General features: G+C 40.4%; 1 protein-coding gene and 1 long non-coding RNA gene across 8 annotated transcripts in view; one reads left to right on the top strand and one right to left on the bottom strand.

Moving 5' to 3' along the window:
* Positions 1 to 1,137: 1,137 nt before the first annotated feature.
* Positions 1,138 to 1,893, bottom strand: LOC306803375. The gene is made up of 2 exons (XR_013774615.1): positions 1,397 to 1,893; positions 1,138 to 1,269 (listed from the first exon to the last, which is right to left on the bottom strand). It is a non-coding gene; the product is annotated as an uncharacterized lncRNA (long non-coding RNA).
* A 677-nt stretch (positions 1,894 to 2,570) lies between these two features.
* Positions 2,571 to 19,922, top strand: part of PPFIA1 (PTPRF interacting protein alpha 1) — a 52,300-nt gene continuing 34,948 nt past the window's right edge. For all 7 annotated transcript variants that reach the window (XM_079309426.1, XM_079309422.1, XM_079309425.1 and 4 more), the window contains exons 1-2: positions 2,571 to 3,443; positions 4,538 to 4,801. In XM_079309426.1, coding sequence (XP_079165552.1) covers positions 4,538 to 4,801 — 264 coding nt within the window. In that variant the 5' untranslated portion in view covers positions 2,571 to 3,443. The remainder of the gene's footprint in view (positions 3,444 to 4,537; positions 4,802 to 19,922) is intronic.

Raw genomic sequence — 19,922 nt, 5'->3', positions numbered from 1 at the left:
TCAGTTCAGGACTGTGTGGTAGGTTCTTTGCTTTCATAATGAAGCAGGATTACAGCATGGTACAAATCTTCATTTTTTGATTTTAACCATTTAGGACAAAACAAAACTTAGTTTCAAAAGAAAGACACACATTCCAGGGTATCCCAGATTGAGATGTTATTCCATGTTTTAAGATCCACATGAATACCGAGGTTCACTTATTTATTCCACATGACCTGGCACTGAGATCAGTTAATCTGATTGGATATATTACAGTGTCCAGTTTGACAGAGATTATCAACTCTGTGCTGTTGCAGTGTTCAACCTTTTGCCTTTTCATCCACAAAGTCTCCATTTGATTCACATGTCAAACAGATCAAATCAGGCCAAATCAGCCTCTCTACTAACATTATTAATTTTCTTTTTTTTTTTGTGTGATGAGTTGAAGCGGAATCATGGTTTTTCCACACAGCCATAAATTACACTCTATTTTCCAGCCATGTTTTGGTTTTGATGGAGCAGGTTATTTTGAAGATGCTGCCTTGGCAGCTGCTTAGCCTGAAGTCTTCTTAATCTACTGAAAATGGATCAAAGCTTATAAGTAAAAGCATTTACCTATATGTACAGGTTGATTCATAACAATTCACTTTATAATCTTTTTGTTGCTCCTTCTACATTGAAAAGTCAGACCTCAGTTATTCAGATATTCAGTGTTAAATCTGTGCTGATCAATATTGCGATTTGAATGTTCCTCATCATATTAGGCTTTTCCTCAAAGTTTCAACTCTCAGTCATGAGATTACATTAGAAACTTCAGGAAGAAAAAAAAAAAGTAATCTAGACCTCACAGGTGTGCAGGGAAAGCTTGAAAAATGTGACTTGAATTCACTCTAGAGGCTCAGATACCAAACGGAAAGAGCACAATGTAGTAAACTTATAAAGAATTTCATGTGTGGGGAAAGGAAGACTGACTCATTAGTGATCCTTTCTATCCAGTGCTAGGTGTGGAAATGTTGTGTTTACAAATTAATCCACATAATCCAGCCACAAATCTGCAGAACCTTCTGTGCAAGGACTGCCACTTTTTGGCATGACTTGCCCCTGTCTGCCTAACTGGGCCTTGATGCCTTTTAGGGCTTTCCACGGTAAAAGCAACCATAGGGTGCAAAATACAAATACTTTATTCAGGGTGGTAACACAAATATGAAGCAAGGAGTTTTCTAAGCTTTGCCAACGGACTTCAGCTTTCAACTCATGAGCACAGCAAAGGCTCCAGGAAGAGAGTAAAAGCTATAGAAAGGCAAATGGAAAAACATTTCTATGGTGTTTTGGAAAAATAAAAGTTGATGTAGCCAAACCCAGTTTCCTGTGGAGAACAGGCTGCGTCAGTGCAGTCACCCCTCATTGTGCTGTGTACCTGGCAGCTCCGCTCCACAGAATCACAGAATAGATTAGGTTGGAAAAGACCTCTGGGGTGACTGAGTGCAGTCCATGACTGAACACCATGGTGTGAACCAGGCGCTGGCAGTGAGTGCCACGTCCACTTTCCTTAGCCACTCCAGGGATGGTGACTCCACCATCTAGCTGGACAGCTCATTCCACTGTCTGATCACCCTTTCTGTGAAGAAGTTCTTCTTAATGTCCATCCTAAACATCCCCTGGCAGCTCAAGCCTATAGCCTCTTGTCCTGACACTTGGCGTCTGGGAAAAGAGACCATCTTGGCCACAATCTCCTCTCAGGGAGTTGTACAGAGTGAGAATGTCCCCCGATTTTGTCCAGGCAGAGCCCCCCAGCTCCCTCAGCCTCTCCTGATGCTTCAGACCCTTCCTCAGCTCCATTCCCTCCTCTGGACTCGCACCAGCCCCTCAATGGCCTTTGGAGATGAGGTGCCCAGAGAAGATCACAGCCCCGGGCTGGCCGAGGCACTAGAAGCCGGCAGGAGCAGCCGGGGCCGGGCGACGCGCTGCGATCCCGCCGCCACACGCAGGCCTCGGCACAGGCGCCACTCCAGCCCTGCCCTGTTCCCAGTCCTCAATCCAGCACGCCTCCCGCCCGGAGCTGCGCCGCGGCTCTCCCGTCCTTTCCTTCGGGGCGGGCAGCGTGGGCGGCGGCAGTATCGCTCAGAGAAGAGGCAGCACCGAGCGGGTCCCGAACCCGAGGTCCCGACGGCGAAAGCGGTGCAGGAGCGGCCGCGCCGCCCCACGCGGTGCATTGTGGGCGCCGCACTGATTTATTCGGGGCCGCGGAGCGCGCCGGGAGCGGCGGGAGGAGGCGGCGAGCGGGGCCGGGAGCGGCGGGGCCGTGGTGGCGATCGCGGCTCTCCGGGCACGCAGCGCTTCTGCCGCCCCCTGAGGCTGTGGCGGCACCGCCGGGCGCCCGGCACCACCCACCCGGCCTCAGCCGACCCCGCGCCCGCCACCACGGACGTGGAGGCGGCGGCGGGCGGAGCCGGGCCCGGCCCGAGGGGACCGTCCCGGCGCGGCGGAGCTCCCGCCGCTCGGTAGGGGCCGGAGCGAGGGCGGGCTCGCTCCGCAGGGGCTGCGCGGGGCCCGGGCCGGCCGCGCTGCCGACGCCGCTGGGGCCTCCGGCGGGGAGCGAGCGAGGCGAGGAGGAAGGCCCGGCCCGGTGCTCCCGGAGACGGGAGGGGGGAGCGGGAGAGCCAGTCCCGCGTCCTCCGCCCCAGCTTTGTTAGCCGGGCCCTCGGCGGGGAACGGGAGCGGCGGGACCGGGCCGGTGCCCCCGGAGCTGCCGGGTCCTTTCCCCGCTCTCGCTTGTGGAGCATCGTCTGCGGGACTAGTGCAGAGGAAACAACAGGTCTCGCTCCCACTCGCCTTCCAAAGCGACGCCAGCGCCTTGCTCTTGGGATTATAAATGTTTGAGCTAAGACCCAGGGAACTGGAAGGAGCGCTTCCCGTTGGAATTAATAGAAGAGAAAAGAAGGGAGGCTTTTCCAAATCTTCTCCAAGAAACTCGTGCTGTTTTCTCTTGCTGTCTGTACTGTGTTTAATAATGCGATTGTAACCTGAGTGGAATTTATGAGCGCTGAACTATTGAAGCTTCTTGCGCCTCTGCATCGGACTACTTTTTTTTTTTTTTTTTTTTTTTTTTTTTTTTGTATGTCAGCACATGATTCCTCCATCCCAGCTGTTGCAGGACCTATGGGCCAGTAATAGAGGGATGGGAAGCTGAGACAGTTTATTTTCACATTCTCCTGTGCCGGGGAATTGGCGAGTTAGCTGAAGCTGCTGCTTTTTACTGGATCTGCTCTTTCCTCGGCAAGTTTTTTTTTTTTTGTTTTCCCCCCCATGTGTTTCGATTAAACAGACATTGGACTGGAGGTGGATGGGTGCTTTTCAATCCAAAAGGTTCTGGGGGATAACAGAAAACTGCTAAAACAGAGAAGAACTGGTGCTGCAGGAAACCTGGGGCCTGTTTTCCAAGCCTTTTCGTTTTACTGAGCAAGGTAAATAACGTAGTGGTGAAAATGTAGGGCTTATAGTAATCATGCATGAAAATATTGCAAAGCGCTTCAGACTGTTCCAAATCTTTCAAGGGATTGAGAGGACCCACAGTAAGACTCAGAATGAATGGTTCTTTAAAAATTTTCAGGTATGAGTATGAAATTTAAGGCTGAGAACAAAGTTTGTGATAGCTGAGAGGATGGGGAGAGCTACTTTTCCTGATTTTTGTCTGAAGTTCTTGTAGGTTTGTGCTTTTGAGAGAGGTTGCTTGAAGAACTTTCATGTTGGTTCACTGTGCAGTAATTATACGAGTGGGCTTTTCCCATGCTTTTTAAAACCTTAATGGCTTAGCTTTGGTAGGGTCCCTCAGAGGTGCCACCCATTTACAGTGTCCTCACTTCCAGTAGTGCAGTGCTCTCATTTGTGTTAACTGTATTCGTCCTCTGCCTTTAATTATTTTTGCTTACCTTTACTTTTGCTGTCTGCATTAACAGCTGCCACTACTTCATAATGAATTTTTTGCTTTTTATCTTCATTTACATGTTTTTATCTCCAGAATTGGATTGTTTGGATTTACCACTCATTTACCATACATCACTTTCACCACCATAAACCTTCTACAGCTAACACAAGCTCAAAGTACTGTTGTAGATACAATCATTGTATGTCTGAAGCAGTGGAAGAAGCAGATAATGATTCCCAAAATGTGCAGTGTAATCAGTTACTGGGTGAAGGGTATAATTTTTGGTGTTAGGCTGCATGCCTTATCTCTTTTTTTTTAAAAAGATCTCGGCAGCAGTTTACTCCTCACAAAAACATAAATCCATTAAAATGAGGTCACAATTTGAGATGTAGCTGCAAAAATCTGGTTTTGCAAGAAGTCACAAGATTCTCATTATGAAGCGAAGCCTTGAATAAGTTGCCTGTGTACCTTTTCTCCACTTTTAATGAAATAGTGGCCAACACCAAGGTGCTGGCTGCCTTTGCTGATGCTGTCGTGGGGAGAGCTAAGTGGGTATTATGGGCAGCACTCGAAGTTCCTGTTTAGATTGGTTTGACTGAAGTTTCTGGCCTTCGTGTCCCCTTTTGTTTCAAGATGATGTGTGAGGTGATGCCAACCATCAGTGAGGCCGAGATTCCCGCCGGGGGAAATGGAGGCCACGGTTCAGGTTCCCCGTTGCAGTCAGATGCTGATTCCCACTTTGAGCAGTTAATGGTATCCATGCTGGAAGAAAGGGATCGTCTGCTGGAAACGCTCCGAGAAACTCAGGAGACGCTCGCGCTCACCCAGGGGAAGCTGCACGAGGTTGGCCATGAGAGGGATTCCTTGCAGAGGCAGCTCAATACTGCACTTCCACAGGTATGAACGTTTGGGAAGGAAGGGAGTTCTCAGTGATTTTTGTGTTCTTTGTGGTGTGTTGTTGGCTTGCTGTATGTTTGATTTACTGAAGAGTCAGGTTGTCTTGAGGGAAGGTGAATTTGTCCTGAAGGATCTGTTGGTGCTTGCTACTTTGATAAAGATGTAGAAGCAAGGAAAGCATGGAAGAGCAGCTCTTTCCCTCCAGTCTGCTTTCCCAGTTTCTGGAATTTCCTTGGCTTAGCATAAACGTGGAATGGTATCTACATCCTTTTGTTGAATCGAACTTGATGGACTTTTTTCTGCAACTAGTACTTTTTAAATGCCTGATTCATTCATTTACTTAAGAATTAATACCTAGTCTAGTGGGAGGTGTCCCTGCTCATGGCAGGGGACTGGAACTGCATAGTCTTTAAGGTCCCTACCAACCCAAACCATTCTGGGATTCTGTGAATTCCATACAGACCATTCTGACACTATTATGGACGTTGGTATAAAAATTTGAAGACTGCTACCTTGTGAATTCATGCTGAATTGTCACGGCAATATAGAAGTCTGACTGTGTTGCTTAACCTGCTTAGTTACTTTTGAAAAGTTTGGATTTTCTTTTTTTTTTTGAGGGTTTTTTTTTGGTCCTGCTAGGAGTTCCTAATTAGTGCCTTGTGGAGGATGCACGTGGCCTGTAGTGCTGGGTTTGTTACGTAAGGAGCATAGTTAGGAAAGGTGATTGGTGTCTGCAGAACTCTTTGGGCTTTATCCATCTGAGTTAAAAATAATACAACTGGACTTTGACCATGTTGAGAAGCGTTTGGTTCTAGGCAAAGCAGAGGCTGGTTTTGGATGTTGGGTAACTGTTGACAGCCTTGTGCTTTCTGGCATGGTGGTTGTCCCAAGCATGGCACAATGATGCTGTGCCGTTTACAAATGTTCCCATATCCTTAAATATTGCTGTTACTGTTTATACCCTTTCAAACAGTGGTGTTAAATCCTCGTGTTTCACTGCTGTCATTATAAGGTAATGACTGTATGACTCTTGGTATGGTGATTGGTAGTGGTAATTACTGAGGGATAGAAAGGAAAATGTTACACGTGTTAATCTAGTTCTGTTACAATGATGAAAATCAGAAAGGAGAAGTTTCCAACCTTTGCTGCTGCCCGTGTTAAATTGTGTGCTGTAGGCAAAAATTGTTCTTTGTTTTTTTGTTGTAATAATTGTGGCTTCTCCTCATCCTCTGTGTTAGGTCTGCTACGTTAATGGAGGCCATTAACCACTCACATGACCTGCAGAGTGTTAGACCTGGGCTTGTGGCTGAGCAGAATCATCCCTCTCAACTCTGTTGTTCCCCTTTTGCCTTTTCATTTCTCAGCTTTCCTTCCTAAATCTAAGAGAGTACTTGCATGTAACCATCACTTTCTAAACATTTCGGGAAGATTAATAAACAGTTCCTCTTTTCAAGAATGCCGTAATTGCATGGTTTCCTGTGAAATCTGTTGGAAAAGCACATCAGTTAAGGGAGAAATTTTACTGCCATTTTATATAAACATACAGTGGTGTATAGATTTTTGTAGATTGCTGTTAGAAAGTACTCTTTTCATCTTGTGGAACTGATGCTTTTGTCCTCAGTGGTGCTTAGCTCAAGTGGTGCTTTCAAAAATAAAATATTTTCATTGTTATTGCTACATCAAAGTAGCTTCTGTACTGAGCAATTTTTGATGTTGTTATACTAGAGTCAGTTCCTTCATAGGTGTAAATTTATGATGAGGTGAAACAATTTTTAAAAAAAAATTCTAGCAAGTGTTCACTGCCAAAACTTTATGGTGACTAATATTTGAAACTATTCAAACTTTCTTGATAATTATTTCAAGCTGAGCATTCTTTTGAACTACTGCCTCAACTGAACCATTGTTTAGTTGTGAATTTCAAGAAGGGTAAAGTCAGGATATCTTTCAATTTAATAGCAACTGTGTTATATTTTTTCAGCAAAGAATGGATAGTATTGTGGATTTAATTTTTTTTAACTTAGTAGTTGTTTTTAATTTAGTAGATCTGCAAGATTAATTTAACTAATTGTACAAAGACCAGTATAATTTCATTAATTACTAAATCACTCTGTAACCATAGTATTATTTCTTCTCAGACTTGGCTTGTAACAAGCCTTTGTAGTTGATTTTAGGCTACTTTATCTTAACAGATATTGAATTGAATTTTCTATGTATACTTTTCTGTTTTAAATCTTTAGCTGAACTAGCCAGTTTTAGACCATTCTGACGACTGATGGAAAGTTTGGGTATAAAAGCAGGAATGCCAGATGGATTTCTTCTATACCAGAATTACTCTTTTAGTTTTGCTATGAAGATGATACTGAATTTGTGATGGCATCCCTGTGCTTAATTCCATACATTCACTATTTTTTGTGTATAAGAAAGAAGCTCACACTGGTGTGATTAATTTCAAAATGGCAAATCCATATTTGCACCTCTGATATTCTAAAAGCAAATACAGTTTTTCCTGCAGCAGTGATGGACATTTCGTGGTCTCATTTCTTAATGTGGTGGGCAGCTGGAAATTTAATGCATCAGTTCTAGCTCTGTAAACCTGGGACAGCTATTTAGGGTAAGACAGCTTTTGTGGTTGTCTAATTCTCTGAGAGAGGAGTGTATTAATCTTATATGTCTTACTAGTGTTTTAATCTTATATGGATGTGCTTTATCTGTTACATTTACTTAAAATAAAGCTGACTCTTTCTGGGTTTTTAGTGTGGACAGCTGGAAGTGAAATGCATCACTACTGCCTTGATAAAATAACTGGATTCTTGGCAATGCTCTTTGTTTTCTGGGAGTTTCCTCTATTACAGATTACCCTAGTCAAACTGTACTCTGCCCTTGGAAAATGAACTTGAGAAAATCAAAAGTGCTGTGCTAGAACTTAATTTTATTCCTAGAATTTTTCACAGAAAAACTTTTTACTTGAAGAGCTTTATAATATAAGCACATTGTTATAATTGTAATTATGATCTTAGTGGATTTAATTATGCCCTTTATGTGACTTTTAGAGTACATTCTACTAAATTAAAGATTTGCGTGCTTCAAATTTATTAGTTAATCTGTGAAACTGTATTTAAAGGTTAAATTTTGAACGTAAGGTAGATGAGGCCCAAGTTACTACAGTTTTTGCTATAAAAGTGTTGCAGGCCCTGGTCCATTTTGCTGATAGAATTAATGTATATTTTTTCTGTAAATGAAAACATAATGGTTGTTTTGGATTGTAAGGACCAGAGTTTAATCTCCAGTGACTCTGGTACCTGTCACAAATAAAACAAAAAGTTGGTGAATTCACAGCAGTTGTTACTGGGATGAAAATTTTAATATGTATGTTAATTTTGTAAGCTGATAAATACAATGCAAATATGAAGCAACACATATTAGGGTCTGTCTTAAATCTTGCACTTCTAATCTTTTGGTCTTAAATTTACCATGCCTTATTTTTTTCTGTACAAGGTAAGCAAAATAGAAGGTTAAGGTAAAAGTTGCTTTCTATTCATAGTAAATATTTTGTCACTACTTCACACTTCAGTTAAAAATTATGTTCAGTTAAAAATCAGTTCGTATTTGTATTCAGTGGAGTTGAGGTATGTCCCTGTAGAGTTCCTTAGACAATCTCAGAAACACTCAATGCCTCATACATAAGAAATATCAGAACACCTGGCCCAAGGACTGCCCATTGTTTTGAAGTGATGGACTTAAAGATTTTGTTGCTATTTTTGAATAATGGTATTTGGATTTCCTCCGGACAGGTTTTGAGTAATACAGGATGTCATAGATGTAGAAATGAGGTTTTGAATTGTATGTAATATGAAGAGCACAGTGGCAGAAAACACATTAAGCAAAGGCTTTGCCAGGCTCTGCAGCAGCTGAAATTTCCTCAGCACCTGAAGTGCAGCTCTGTTTCCAGTGTTCCCAGATGTTCAGCCCCGAGGTGCCATAGCTTGCACTTCTTACTCTGGCAGCTGCTGGTGCTGACTTCTGAGTAACAGTCATTAATCTCTGCAGAATGCCCAGGAATCTTGGAGGTGCCAAAGGGTTTCACGTGGATGTCAGAGCATCCTCCAAAGCTCCCGCCCCATTCTGACAGCAAAGATGAACAGGACTCTTCCTGTTGCATTTTCAGACATCTATGTTGTGTTTCAGTTGCTAAATCTTACTTGGCTCTTATTGCTAGTAACTTACTGAACTGATTTGGCTTTACACTACTTTAAGTCAGATGGAGATTCAGAATTCTTCAGTGATTATCAATAAACCTCATCTGCCTTAATATTTCCTTCTTCTCAAGACATAGAAACAGACACCTTTTGATCCAAACCTTTGAAGTATGAGTTTATCTGAAATAATGCTCTATGTTTGGGCAAAAAGAAGTAACTGCACTTAAATGATGTGGTAGAGTATATTGAGCACTGAGTTTCCAGTGCTGGTTCTGTCTTTTTGGTTTCTCATGTGGATATGTTTGGGTTTGTTTATTGAAACATCCCACCCCTGCCCAGCAGACATCTTTTTGCCTATTGTTAGCAACTTGCTGTTTATATGGTGCTTTTAATTTAGGTTTGCTTGATTATAAATAGACCATTTAGCTAGATTAAATTTTGAATTCTTTTTGAGTTTCCGTGCATTTGAGGGTGAGTTTTACTGCTGTTAAATTTGGGGTGAAATTTACTGCTGAATGATGTCCCATTCGTCCCCTTAATAAGCAGTTTTGGTGAAACTAAAACTATTGATTTTATTTCCTTTTGTTTTTTTTTTTTTTTTTGTAGGAAGAGTGTTTTGGTGACTGCACAGAAATGCCTTTTGTTTGTTTTTCGTAGTGGATGAGGCCCTGAAACAGGAGCTAGTGATTATTTTTTCCTACTCTCTTGCTACTGTGGACAGATGTCTGTGGGTTTATGAATGTTTGAGGTGTTCTTGTCTAACCTGCAGCCTAAAAACAGGCTGTATATTAGGTGAAAAGAGCTATAATCAAAAAGAAGTATTTAAAATGTATATTTAGAACCAGGTGAACATCACATGTATACTCTCATCAGTGCTAGTTTGCCTGTAGCCTCTGGTACAACAGGTAGTGTCTTTTGGTATTTAGAGAATTCATGCTCTGTTACCTTTATTTTTTTTCCTCCATTATTTTCCAAGATTGTAACTAAAAAGTACTTTGAAGATGTTTAGTAGCAACTTGAAGATTCAATGTGGCTACATAATTTCAATTCCAGAGGAAAAAGCCCAAACCCCTTGGTTTAATGTGAATTAAGAATACAATTCCCTACTCCCTTAAAAATTCTTACTGCTTTAATATCCACTGACCTGAAACTTTATTTCATCTTTTCTGTAATATGTTTGGGAGAGTTGAATGTTGGTTTTATTCACTGTAGGTTTTGATCATAGAATTATGAAGACACATTGTGTTTTAATATATGCCGACCCCTTAGATTGTTGTCAGAGAACTTAAATTTTTGGAAAGAATGTTTTAAGTTCCTACTTATAATTTCTTTTCCCCCTCTTCCTAAGTTAGCATTGCATCTCAGAACTCCATGAATATACTTCAAAATTGAATTTGAGGATGTATTTTTTAGTTTTCCGTTTTTAAAGGAATATGACAGGTCTTTGTGTAAACTGCTTGTGGCAATTTAGGCAGCTTAAGTAATGTAGTCTGTAAGGCTGACTGGTATCTGTTGACATGTATTAGAAAATACTCACCATAATCTCTTGTGTATATACATCTCAAGCAACAAATACTGAGAAGAGATAAATTTCTGTTGTGTTTGTCAGGTAATCTGGATGCCCATAACTTTCCAAGTGTCTTTTTTTTTGTAATTTTGGCTGTGGGTTCCCCATGTGTAAATGTAATACAATTTTTGCCAGGAAAAATGTTTTCACATTCTCTGGGCTGAGAGAAGAATTATTTTGCTACTGAATGTAGTGAGTTTTTTATTCAACTTGACTTTTTTCACAGAGGCACAGGGAAATAATGTTTCCATATTTTGGGAACTCCAGGTGATTGTGTAGCAAGCTGAATCTTGTATCTGTAGGTCACTCGAGGAGATTGTTTTGGGAGTTTGGATGTTTAGAATTAGAGGAGTGTGATTACAAGTCCAAGTTAAAGCTCCCTTTCAGTTAGGTGTGTTGTTTTCCTCTAAGCTGATGTGAGTAGTTGGTTCCTTTTGTTTTTTTGCCCGTGACCTTCATCTGTTTCAGACCTGACCTTTGGTTTCACATAAGCTCTACTGAAAATCAGCTCCTTTTCTTCTGATCAGCCTGACAAGGCTCTGTGGTCTGTTCCTGCAGTGGCCTGGAGCTGCAGCATTTTTCAAAAGAGAGGTTTTGTTGCCTAATCTTCTGTTTTGCTGTTCCACAGTGGCCTTGAACTTTGCTTATGTGTTTATGTTCCTGTCTAGTGAGGATGGTAGTGGAGATCATAACAGAAATATAATTTTGGTTGGGTCTGAAATATGCCATGGCTGTTCATGGATACATATGAATAGGAGCAGTCAACATATTCCTGTAATTCATCTGTCTTCTGGTTATGTGTTCAGAAAGGTGAATGTCTAGAATCAGTTTTTGTTTTACAAATTCTGTGAAGTGCACCAAGGTTGAAGTCCAGCGTGGATGGAGCTCTGACCAACTGGTCTAGTGGAGGGTGCCCCTGCCCATGGCAGAGGTGAACTTTAAGGTCCCTTTCAAACCATTCTAAGATTCTATGATTCCTTAATGAAAAGATCCTTACATGAGCAGTGTTGAGCATAATCAGATATCTTCAAGACAGAATTTAAGCAAGTACTTGTTTAAAGGGCCACTTAGAAAACTTGAAAAATTTGATTTGTGATCTTTTGAGTTTTGTTAGGGAGACAAAAGAATTTCTCTATAGAAAATAAGCAATTTTCTTTATTGTGATAGGAAAATGGGCAGCTCTTTATTATATTTTTAAATTTAATTAACTTTTTTCCTTTTTTTTTTTTTCTATAGAACAATAATCTCTCTTTGTGCATGGTCTGAGCCATGCTCTGCTTTGCTTTACTCCTATTGCTAGTATATAGTAGAGTTCAGTATCCAATTGTAGAGAAATATTACAAGCACAGTGCTTTTTTTTATCCTACCTCTCACGTCAATGCATATAAAATTTGGTTCTATACACTTAAAACATTGTTTTCAAGGGCATATTTGCCTTTTATATAGAATGGCAGGGTAGATTATCTGGTAAAATTGAGTAAAGCATGGAGGTTGTTAAACACTGTACTGTCAAGAAAGTGAGATTTTCTTTTCCTACCTCAAATTTACAGAACAATGCACAGTATAAGTAAATATATAAGCCTATGGAGCTAAGCAATTTACATGGTTAAAAAAGGTAAACAAAACAAAGCTATCTGAAGATGTGCAGTTTAAACAAAGAATTTCTATGTTGGCCCGTACAAAGTTGAGACTGGCTTGATGTATGGTTGAAAGATCTGTGAATGTTCATATAATGAAACTATCTTGCAGTTGGTGAAAGCTATTGATCATTGTCTTCAACACTAGACAGTGTCCAGTGCTGAGAAATGGGGTTTGTTTTGAATTACTTGAAAAATAATTTTGGCCACCAAAATCCTTGGTGTAAAAGCTAAACATTCTTCAGTGTGGAGAACGCTCACTCAGTAACGAGGATGATAAATTCCTGTTTTTTTAGTTGGTACTATAATCCCTGCTTATCTCCATAAATAGTGACCATTTCTATTAAGCTATTTCTGAATTTTCAAGCACAGTCATGAAAAGGGAGGGGGCGATCTCAAAGTAAAATTGCTCATTTGCTTTACAGAATGCTTGATATGAAGTTTTTTCACTGTGCAACCCCACATTGCCTTAAAAAATAAAATTGGGTGAAAAGTTCGGTGCACATCTGATGGGACTGTCTCGATGAGTGGCAGGGTTTAAACTGTGAGTTTGTGGGTTTGAGTTGTGGATTCTCAATCATCCTATGTGAGCCTGTCACAATTAAGCAATATGTACTTTTGCCAGTAGAATGTTAGAGTCAAAACTCTTATTTTCTTTCCATTCCTCTCTGTAATTGGGAAACCCATGGGCTGAACATGCTTGGAGTCATGAGACTCTTTTAACCTTGCTGAGCTAATAGTGCCAGACCTAAATTCCCTTATTTGCTGTGCTATCCACAAGCACAAGCTACCGTGTAATTGCTGTTCCCAGTGGGAAGTTGGACTCTGTTATTTTATGTACTTGAAGATTCTGTTGTATAGGGTATTTAAAGTCCTGGGTGCATCTCACACTTGAATCTCTTGCTTCTACTGGGATTTAAGGCATGGACTGCTTTGGAAACCCAAAAATAAAAGAAACTTCCTATCCAAATTAAAATTAATAAATGGAATTATCTTGTTTAGAGTTCTTCAGTTAATCTAATTGGGATGCAAAGAATGATGTTGCATCCAGGAGAACCAAGGCTGGAAGAGCAGAGCCTGTGTGTGGGGTAATATTGGATATGTGGTTGAATCTGGTTGGGCTTTCCACATGTTTATGCCTGTGTAAGGTAAATTTCTAATTTCAGATAGTCCTTTCAAAGCTCTCTATTTACTGTAGTACATTGGGTGAATGACTAAAAGTTTGGTTTAGATAATTTCAGGGATGCCTTGGGATACCACTGTGAGTCTTTTTGTTATTCTAGAGTAATGTATTTTTCATACAGCATGATCACCTTTTTGTAGTTCATGGGAAAAGGCTTGGCAGGTCATAACGTTCTTTTAGCCTTAAGTTAAAGAGCACGAGGCAGGTGTATCCAGTAATTTATTTTTTGAAACATGCAGCTTGAGTTTTCAGAATGTCTTTGGAGGGTGTGGTTCCAGACCATTATCTTCCAAAAGCTTTGTCTCAAGAAATCTGGAATTAGTTTGATGCATGTAAAGTAGAAATGGAGTGACTTGTTAGGATTTTAGCTATCTTTTTCCCCTCCCAGGGTCTCTTTTATGCTGATGCTGATGTTGGTATAACTCTGATCCCATTGCAGCTGTAATTTGTGAAGACTGCATAACCCTCTCCTGAATTTTGTACAATGGTTATAAAAGATTAAGTCCTGGAAATTAGAGGAGAAATAGGCCAAGAACTTACTTTGTCTCAACTGATCAGGAGGCTGCAGGGCTTCCCTGTTGCATCATCTTTGCCGTGTTTTTAGTCCAGTGTGGAACAGGAGCTTCACAGGTTCCCCACCAACCCATCTTTCACTTCAGCATTTGTTACTGGTAACACCATACTGACAGTATGCCCCTGTCTTTTATTCAGTTATTTATCATTTATTGATTGATGGATTTTATTTCTTCTCTGCATTATAGTCTTGCTCATCTCCCTGGTTTCCTTATGCTGTCTGGCTTCAGGTAGTCATTGTTCATTGTAGTCATTGTCATAGTCAGAACTGTTCATTATGGATTTTTTTTTTGTGACAGTCCAAGTTTATTTTAAAAATTTGAAAATTTATTTTGAAAATTTGAATTTATTTTATGAATTTTAAAAAAAGCTTTAACTCTCTCCCTAAAACAACTCTTCAATGTTTAATCTATGTTGATTTTTTTCCTAGTATTTTCTGTGTTTAGATAGTAGATGTGTCTGTTGTAGGACCTGAGACTGCTTTTTTTGTGTGGACTTTGGAATTGCTTTGTTCTGGAGAATTTGCTAAAATGGAACAACTTCTGTGGAATGGTCCAATAAAATTTATTGAGAATATCACAGATTTGGATATATTTAGCTTCTCTTAGGCCAATAAATCCACTCAGCCTGTAAACTGGGGTGTTTAGAGTTTATAGAAGTAGGGAAAAATGAAATGTGAAGAGCTGGTAAGTTGAATTTCCTGCTGAAGGCATGTATCTGTTTTCAGTGAGTATTACTTGCTTAAACAAGTTTGAAATTATAAGACTGAAGTGTTCATCACTTGGCAAAAATAATAAATATATGTATATATAATAGGAGAGCACTGAGGGGGAAGTACATGCTGGTGCTTGTTTAATGAGGGTGGCTTGGCCAGCCTTATTCAGATATTCCCAAGCACTCCCTCTTAACAGTGTGAAAAATGTACTTTTCAGCTGCTAGCCACAGAACTTAAGCTGGCAACCAGAGGCCAAGATGAATGATTAGGATAGGGCAGGGCCTGAGCTGCTGCTCACAGTTTTTGCAAGCAGGAGTATCTTGTCACTGAAATAGTTGTGCATGATACGTCTTGTCCTGAGTCTGTTTGTAAAAGAACTGTGCAGTGTTAGTCATGTAAGATGGCTAGTATGTAGTATTCAGGGTTAAATAATTTTAAACTCATAAAAGTCATAGGAATTTAATATTTAATGCAAGCTGGGCCAGAATTGTGCTGTTTCTTGCGAGTGCAGCATGTTGAGAGTTGATGTGTAGAAAAATATCTTTTTCTTGCCCAAGTAAACTTAAGATTCAATGTTGTTTATAGCTTAAAAGATCTAGCTACAGCTGCTTTGTCTCCAGAATGGGGTCCCAGGAAAATTACATTGCTTCTTAAATCTTCTCAGTATATCTTGCAGTTGTTCTACAGTTTGGCAACCCCAAGGAGGATTGCATGCTGTGCTATCCAGCATGGAATCCCAGGAAATCTTGACCAGCTTTGTGTGAGGAGAGGAAAAACTTCAATGAAATATCTCTACTGTCATATGAAAGATGGAGACTGGTTTTGTCCCATACCTTGTCAAACTGGTAATGCAAGATTCTTGCTCTTTAATTAAGTACAAGTGTATACTCCTTTTGCCATGGTGGGTATGGGTGTGGGTAGGTTTCTTCACTGACATGGACTCCAAAAATGGATATGCCTAAAGCTACACCTAAGAAGTTGTGCTGCTACTTTACTGTATTAGTTCCTAATCAAAACAGACTAGGCTGGGGGTGCAGGAATGTGGTAATTTTGATTGTGCAACCCCTATTCACTGATTCAGACTGTCACTGAGAGGCAGTTGTTTTTCTAACACCCCCCAAGTAGCCTTATTCTGTGTTAAATTAAGCTGTTATTCTGGAATCTTGGTGGTTGGAGTGGTACAGTATTGGAAAGTATTGGAAAGGATTCCTTTGTTATCATCTGTTCTCACAAAGTAGCCATCCCAAGCTGAAAAGCCTGTTTTTCAACGATGGCTAAAGTTTTCCTGATGTATATTTTTGATGATTTGGACATTTTTCCAAAGAAAACAAGCTCGATATGGTTCTGAATACTTTAGTACCTTATCTGCCCTTTCAGGGGGCGTATTCCCCTACACTGAGGAGCAGCTAAGGTGGAATTCTTTGCATAGCCACACCACAATTAAGTGATTGGAAGGAGGTTTTCTGCTACTATTGCATATGAATAGATGCCAAGTTTCATGCAAGTCTGGAGGTTGCTTCTGCATATCCTGTTCTCTTGTAATGCTTTGGCTTTTGAACTTCCTTACTCACAAGATCCACGGTGTTGCCTGAGTAGAGGCAACATTTCGTAAGTATTTTTGCAAAGACAAGAGAAAAAAATAACTTAAAACTGGTATTTCAAGTTAGTGCTCAGTATGTTCATTTCTTGTTAATCCTCTGTGCATTCTGCTAACTTGCAAGGTTTGCCGCCTCAATTGAGGATTTGGAGAAACCCCTGGGGGAAAACCAGGTACTTTAGTAGAGTTTTTTTCACTGATTGATTTGATACACATCTGTAGCTTTAAAAGGGATTAAAAAAGCTGGCATAAAAACGGGTTGTGTCTGCCCTGGGTTAATTGATCACCCTGTGTGATCTACCCTGCTTTGAACAAACTGTGTTGATTTGTTAAAGCAAACGAAAAGATGAACAAACTGTCTGGAGGAATTAGGGATTCTGAATATTTTGATGATGCCAAGGCTAGTTACTCTGCAGAAGATGCAGAGCAATCTGCAAGCTGTAATAGGAGTGACTGGATGAGGTTTTCTGACTTTTTTAAACAATCAGTTCTCTTTCCTTAGTTTCCCAGACTGCAGAGCAGTTGTAGGATGCAGCTGCAGCTTAGTTTTGTCCTGCAGCACATTAACTGCAAACAGGCTTCTGGGCTGTGTTTTGTGCTAGAAGTGTAACCTGTGTTCCCCGTAGTGGATGCGTGGAGGTCTGGGTGGAATGGAAGAGCCTGGAAGATTGCCCTGTGTCCCTTCAGTCCATAACACTGTGTGTGATGATGGAAGGCTGGCTCTCCAGTGATGCACAAAAATCTGGTTTTGCACAAGGCTTTTGCCTGTCCCTGTGTACATAATAGCACTGTTCTGCAGGGTTTAGAGACAGTGAAATGCAGGAGGCCAGGCAGTGAAGGTTCTGCTAGTCTGGGTTTGGACAGGCTGTAGTTGATGATTCCAGTGCTCTGTGCACAAGGACTTGCAGGCTCCTGCTCCAGATTTTGCTGCTGTATGTGTGAGGTCTGAGCAGGGATTCATGTGGTCAAAGGAAACCCCCTCATTTTCAGAGGAGCAAGAGGCTGGATCCAGATTTGGGTTCTGGTATTTTAACCCCTGCACCCCAAACCCCATGTCTGAAATGTGTTAGATCAGTACAGGGGGGAGAACATGGAGCTGATGTGTTTCTACCACCCTTTTCCTGCTTCTCCTGCATTCCTTTTGCCAAACTGCCAAATCTTACCTTTCTCCATTTATGTTTCCTTGTGCTTCCGGAAGCTCCCAGCATTGCCGTCTGGATTTTTTGCTTTGTAGTTCAGGCTCTGGGAACACTGTGCATAAATTTAGGCAACTCACTCAGGATGGTAACTGGAAACTACTTATTGCCATGGAGACTTGGGCTTGCTATAAGCTTTTCCATTTTGCTCTTGGGCATATGTTTGGTACCTGCTGGCTGTGAGTGAGGAGTCCTTTGGCTCTCTTGGCTTGTCCAATGCCAGGCAGTTGATTCTGCTTCCAGCTCCAAAGTGGACTGGGAACAGTGAGAGTTTCATTCCAGAGCAATAGCATTATGCAACTGTAAACGCGTTAAAACTTAATTGCCTGTTTAGGATTGAGCAGCGTTAATGACAAAGCCTGGGTAGGTCAGTCCGAGAGGGACACTTGAAGGAGGCTTTGCTAAAAAAAAAAAGGGCTGGAATAGTAAGAGGTGACTCAGGTTTAGTATTGATCACTGACTGGCAGCTGACAGCAATATTCACTTGAGTGTTTTCATGCAGTGTTGAATTTCTTGATAGAGGAAAGAAAAAGTGTTTTTTTTTTTTCAAAGAACATACAGATTTTTCAGAATTAACCAAAGGTGATATTAAACTTCTTCTATATATCAGTGCCTCTAGTTGGAAAGGGAGAATTGTTTTTGACACTAAAGAAATCTGCACCTCTGTTTTGGTGCCTGTCTTTTGAGTTATAAAACATCTTATCCATACACAGAAATGTGAAAGCAGGCCAATACACTAATTATGTAATGAGCTCCAGTGTGTTCTCACTCTGGTGGGTAGTTAGCTCCACTTGGAAAAACAGCTACTTTGAGCATGAAAAGCCTTTGTGTTTGAAACACAAGAATTTGACATACCCATGTTTTAATATTACTTGAAGTTGTGTCTTACAATCACTTTTAAGTTCTGGGGGTTTTGAGAACAAAAAATAAACTTTTTTCATATAATTGATTCTGTTAATGTTTGAAATAAGTTTTATGTTTCTAGCTTAGTCATTTCAGGCTGCTCGATTCATACTAGAAATTATTTTCATGAGGTGAAAAGGAAAATGTTTTTCTTTGCACGCTCTAGACTGATTTTTCTCTTTCCCATTAGCACATGCCAGAGATGCGGAAAGGTTGAAAGCAATATGTTTTACTGCATGGAACAGGCAAAGCACAATATGTATTGGTGTGTAACTGGTTTTTTCCAAGGCCAGATTTAATGGCAAGAACAAGTTATCCTCTCAGTTTTAACTCTCAATACCCTTGAATTGTTTCATAATTTCATAGTTCTGATTCTTAGCCTAAAAACCCAAAACAAACCCATGACTTAATAGGTATGGAAATTTGCTTGCTAGGACCTTTCAAATATATCTGGGCTCTTGGTCGCTGTGTGTTACCTAAGCCCCTTGGGTTTAAAGTGAAGTGACTGTTAAATGCCCTAGAAATAAGATATTTGAATTGTCTTTAGACTGTGTATTTGCCATTTCCATGCAGTCATCATTTGGAATAATTATGGTTTATATATAGTACAAGCATCATGATAACTTATCTCAGATCCCATTGGTTTTCACCCCTGATATCCTGCACTACCCCCTTCATTTTTTGCTCTCTTCAGCTGCTCAGATTTGTGAGTGGCTTGCTGGGCTGGTGTGCAGACCAGAATGATAACAGTAAACCAAAATATCACTTGGAGATTAAGCAGATAAATTCTAAACATATATATTTTGGTCAGAAATGTTCCTAGAGATGCAACAGTCACAACTTCAACTTTTATTGCCTGAAGTTACTACTTTACAGTATTTAATAATATTTGATGAATTTAAAATGTTTATTTTTTCATTACATATATTTTCATTGTTGATATAAATTTTCTGGCTATGTGGTTGCTTGTAATTCATGATTGCTTGTGCACTTGAGTAGTGTTGCATTTTCTTGTGTAATAAGGATTTTTTTTTTTGCTTGATCAATTTCCAAGCAAATCTAGTTATTTATAGAGCATCCCTAACACACAACTTACATTAACAGAGTTTCAGGAATTACCTCTGTTTCTTTCAAGTATTTCCCCTAGTTAAATACTATCTTCCTGTCATGTAGCATTTATTGGTCTGTGATGTGCTGTCTGTGAGACCTATGAATTATGTTTGTAATGACACGAAGGGAACCTGTTCCCTGAAAGCTGGAATGTCCCTGGATTGGGATCTTGGAATGTGTCAGCTCAGCCAGGCTTGACAGCTCAGCACTAATGGCTCAAGCTTTTGGAAGGATGTTTATATTGTAGCATCTAAATACTGAAGGTTGAAGGTCAGCCCTGAAGGTTGAGGTAGAAGAAATGCTATTGCTTTAAAAAATCCTGGAGCTTGAGATCAAAACAAAAATCCAGAAAATGTATTACTGAACAAGAACCAACTTACTTGCTCAATGTGGCTTTTTGTTGAGACTATTTATGTCTGGCAGCAAGAGTGATGTGTTTGGAAT

This window comes from Erithacus rubecula (assembly GCF_903797595.1).
Source record: "Erithacus rubecula genome assembly, chromosome: 6".
NCBI lineage: Eukaryota > Metazoa > Chordata > Aves > Passeriformes > Muscicapidae > Erithacus > Erithacus rubecula.
The sequence above is the reverse complement of the archived record's forward strand: the minus strand, read 5'-3'. Positions and strand labels throughout refer to the sequence as shown.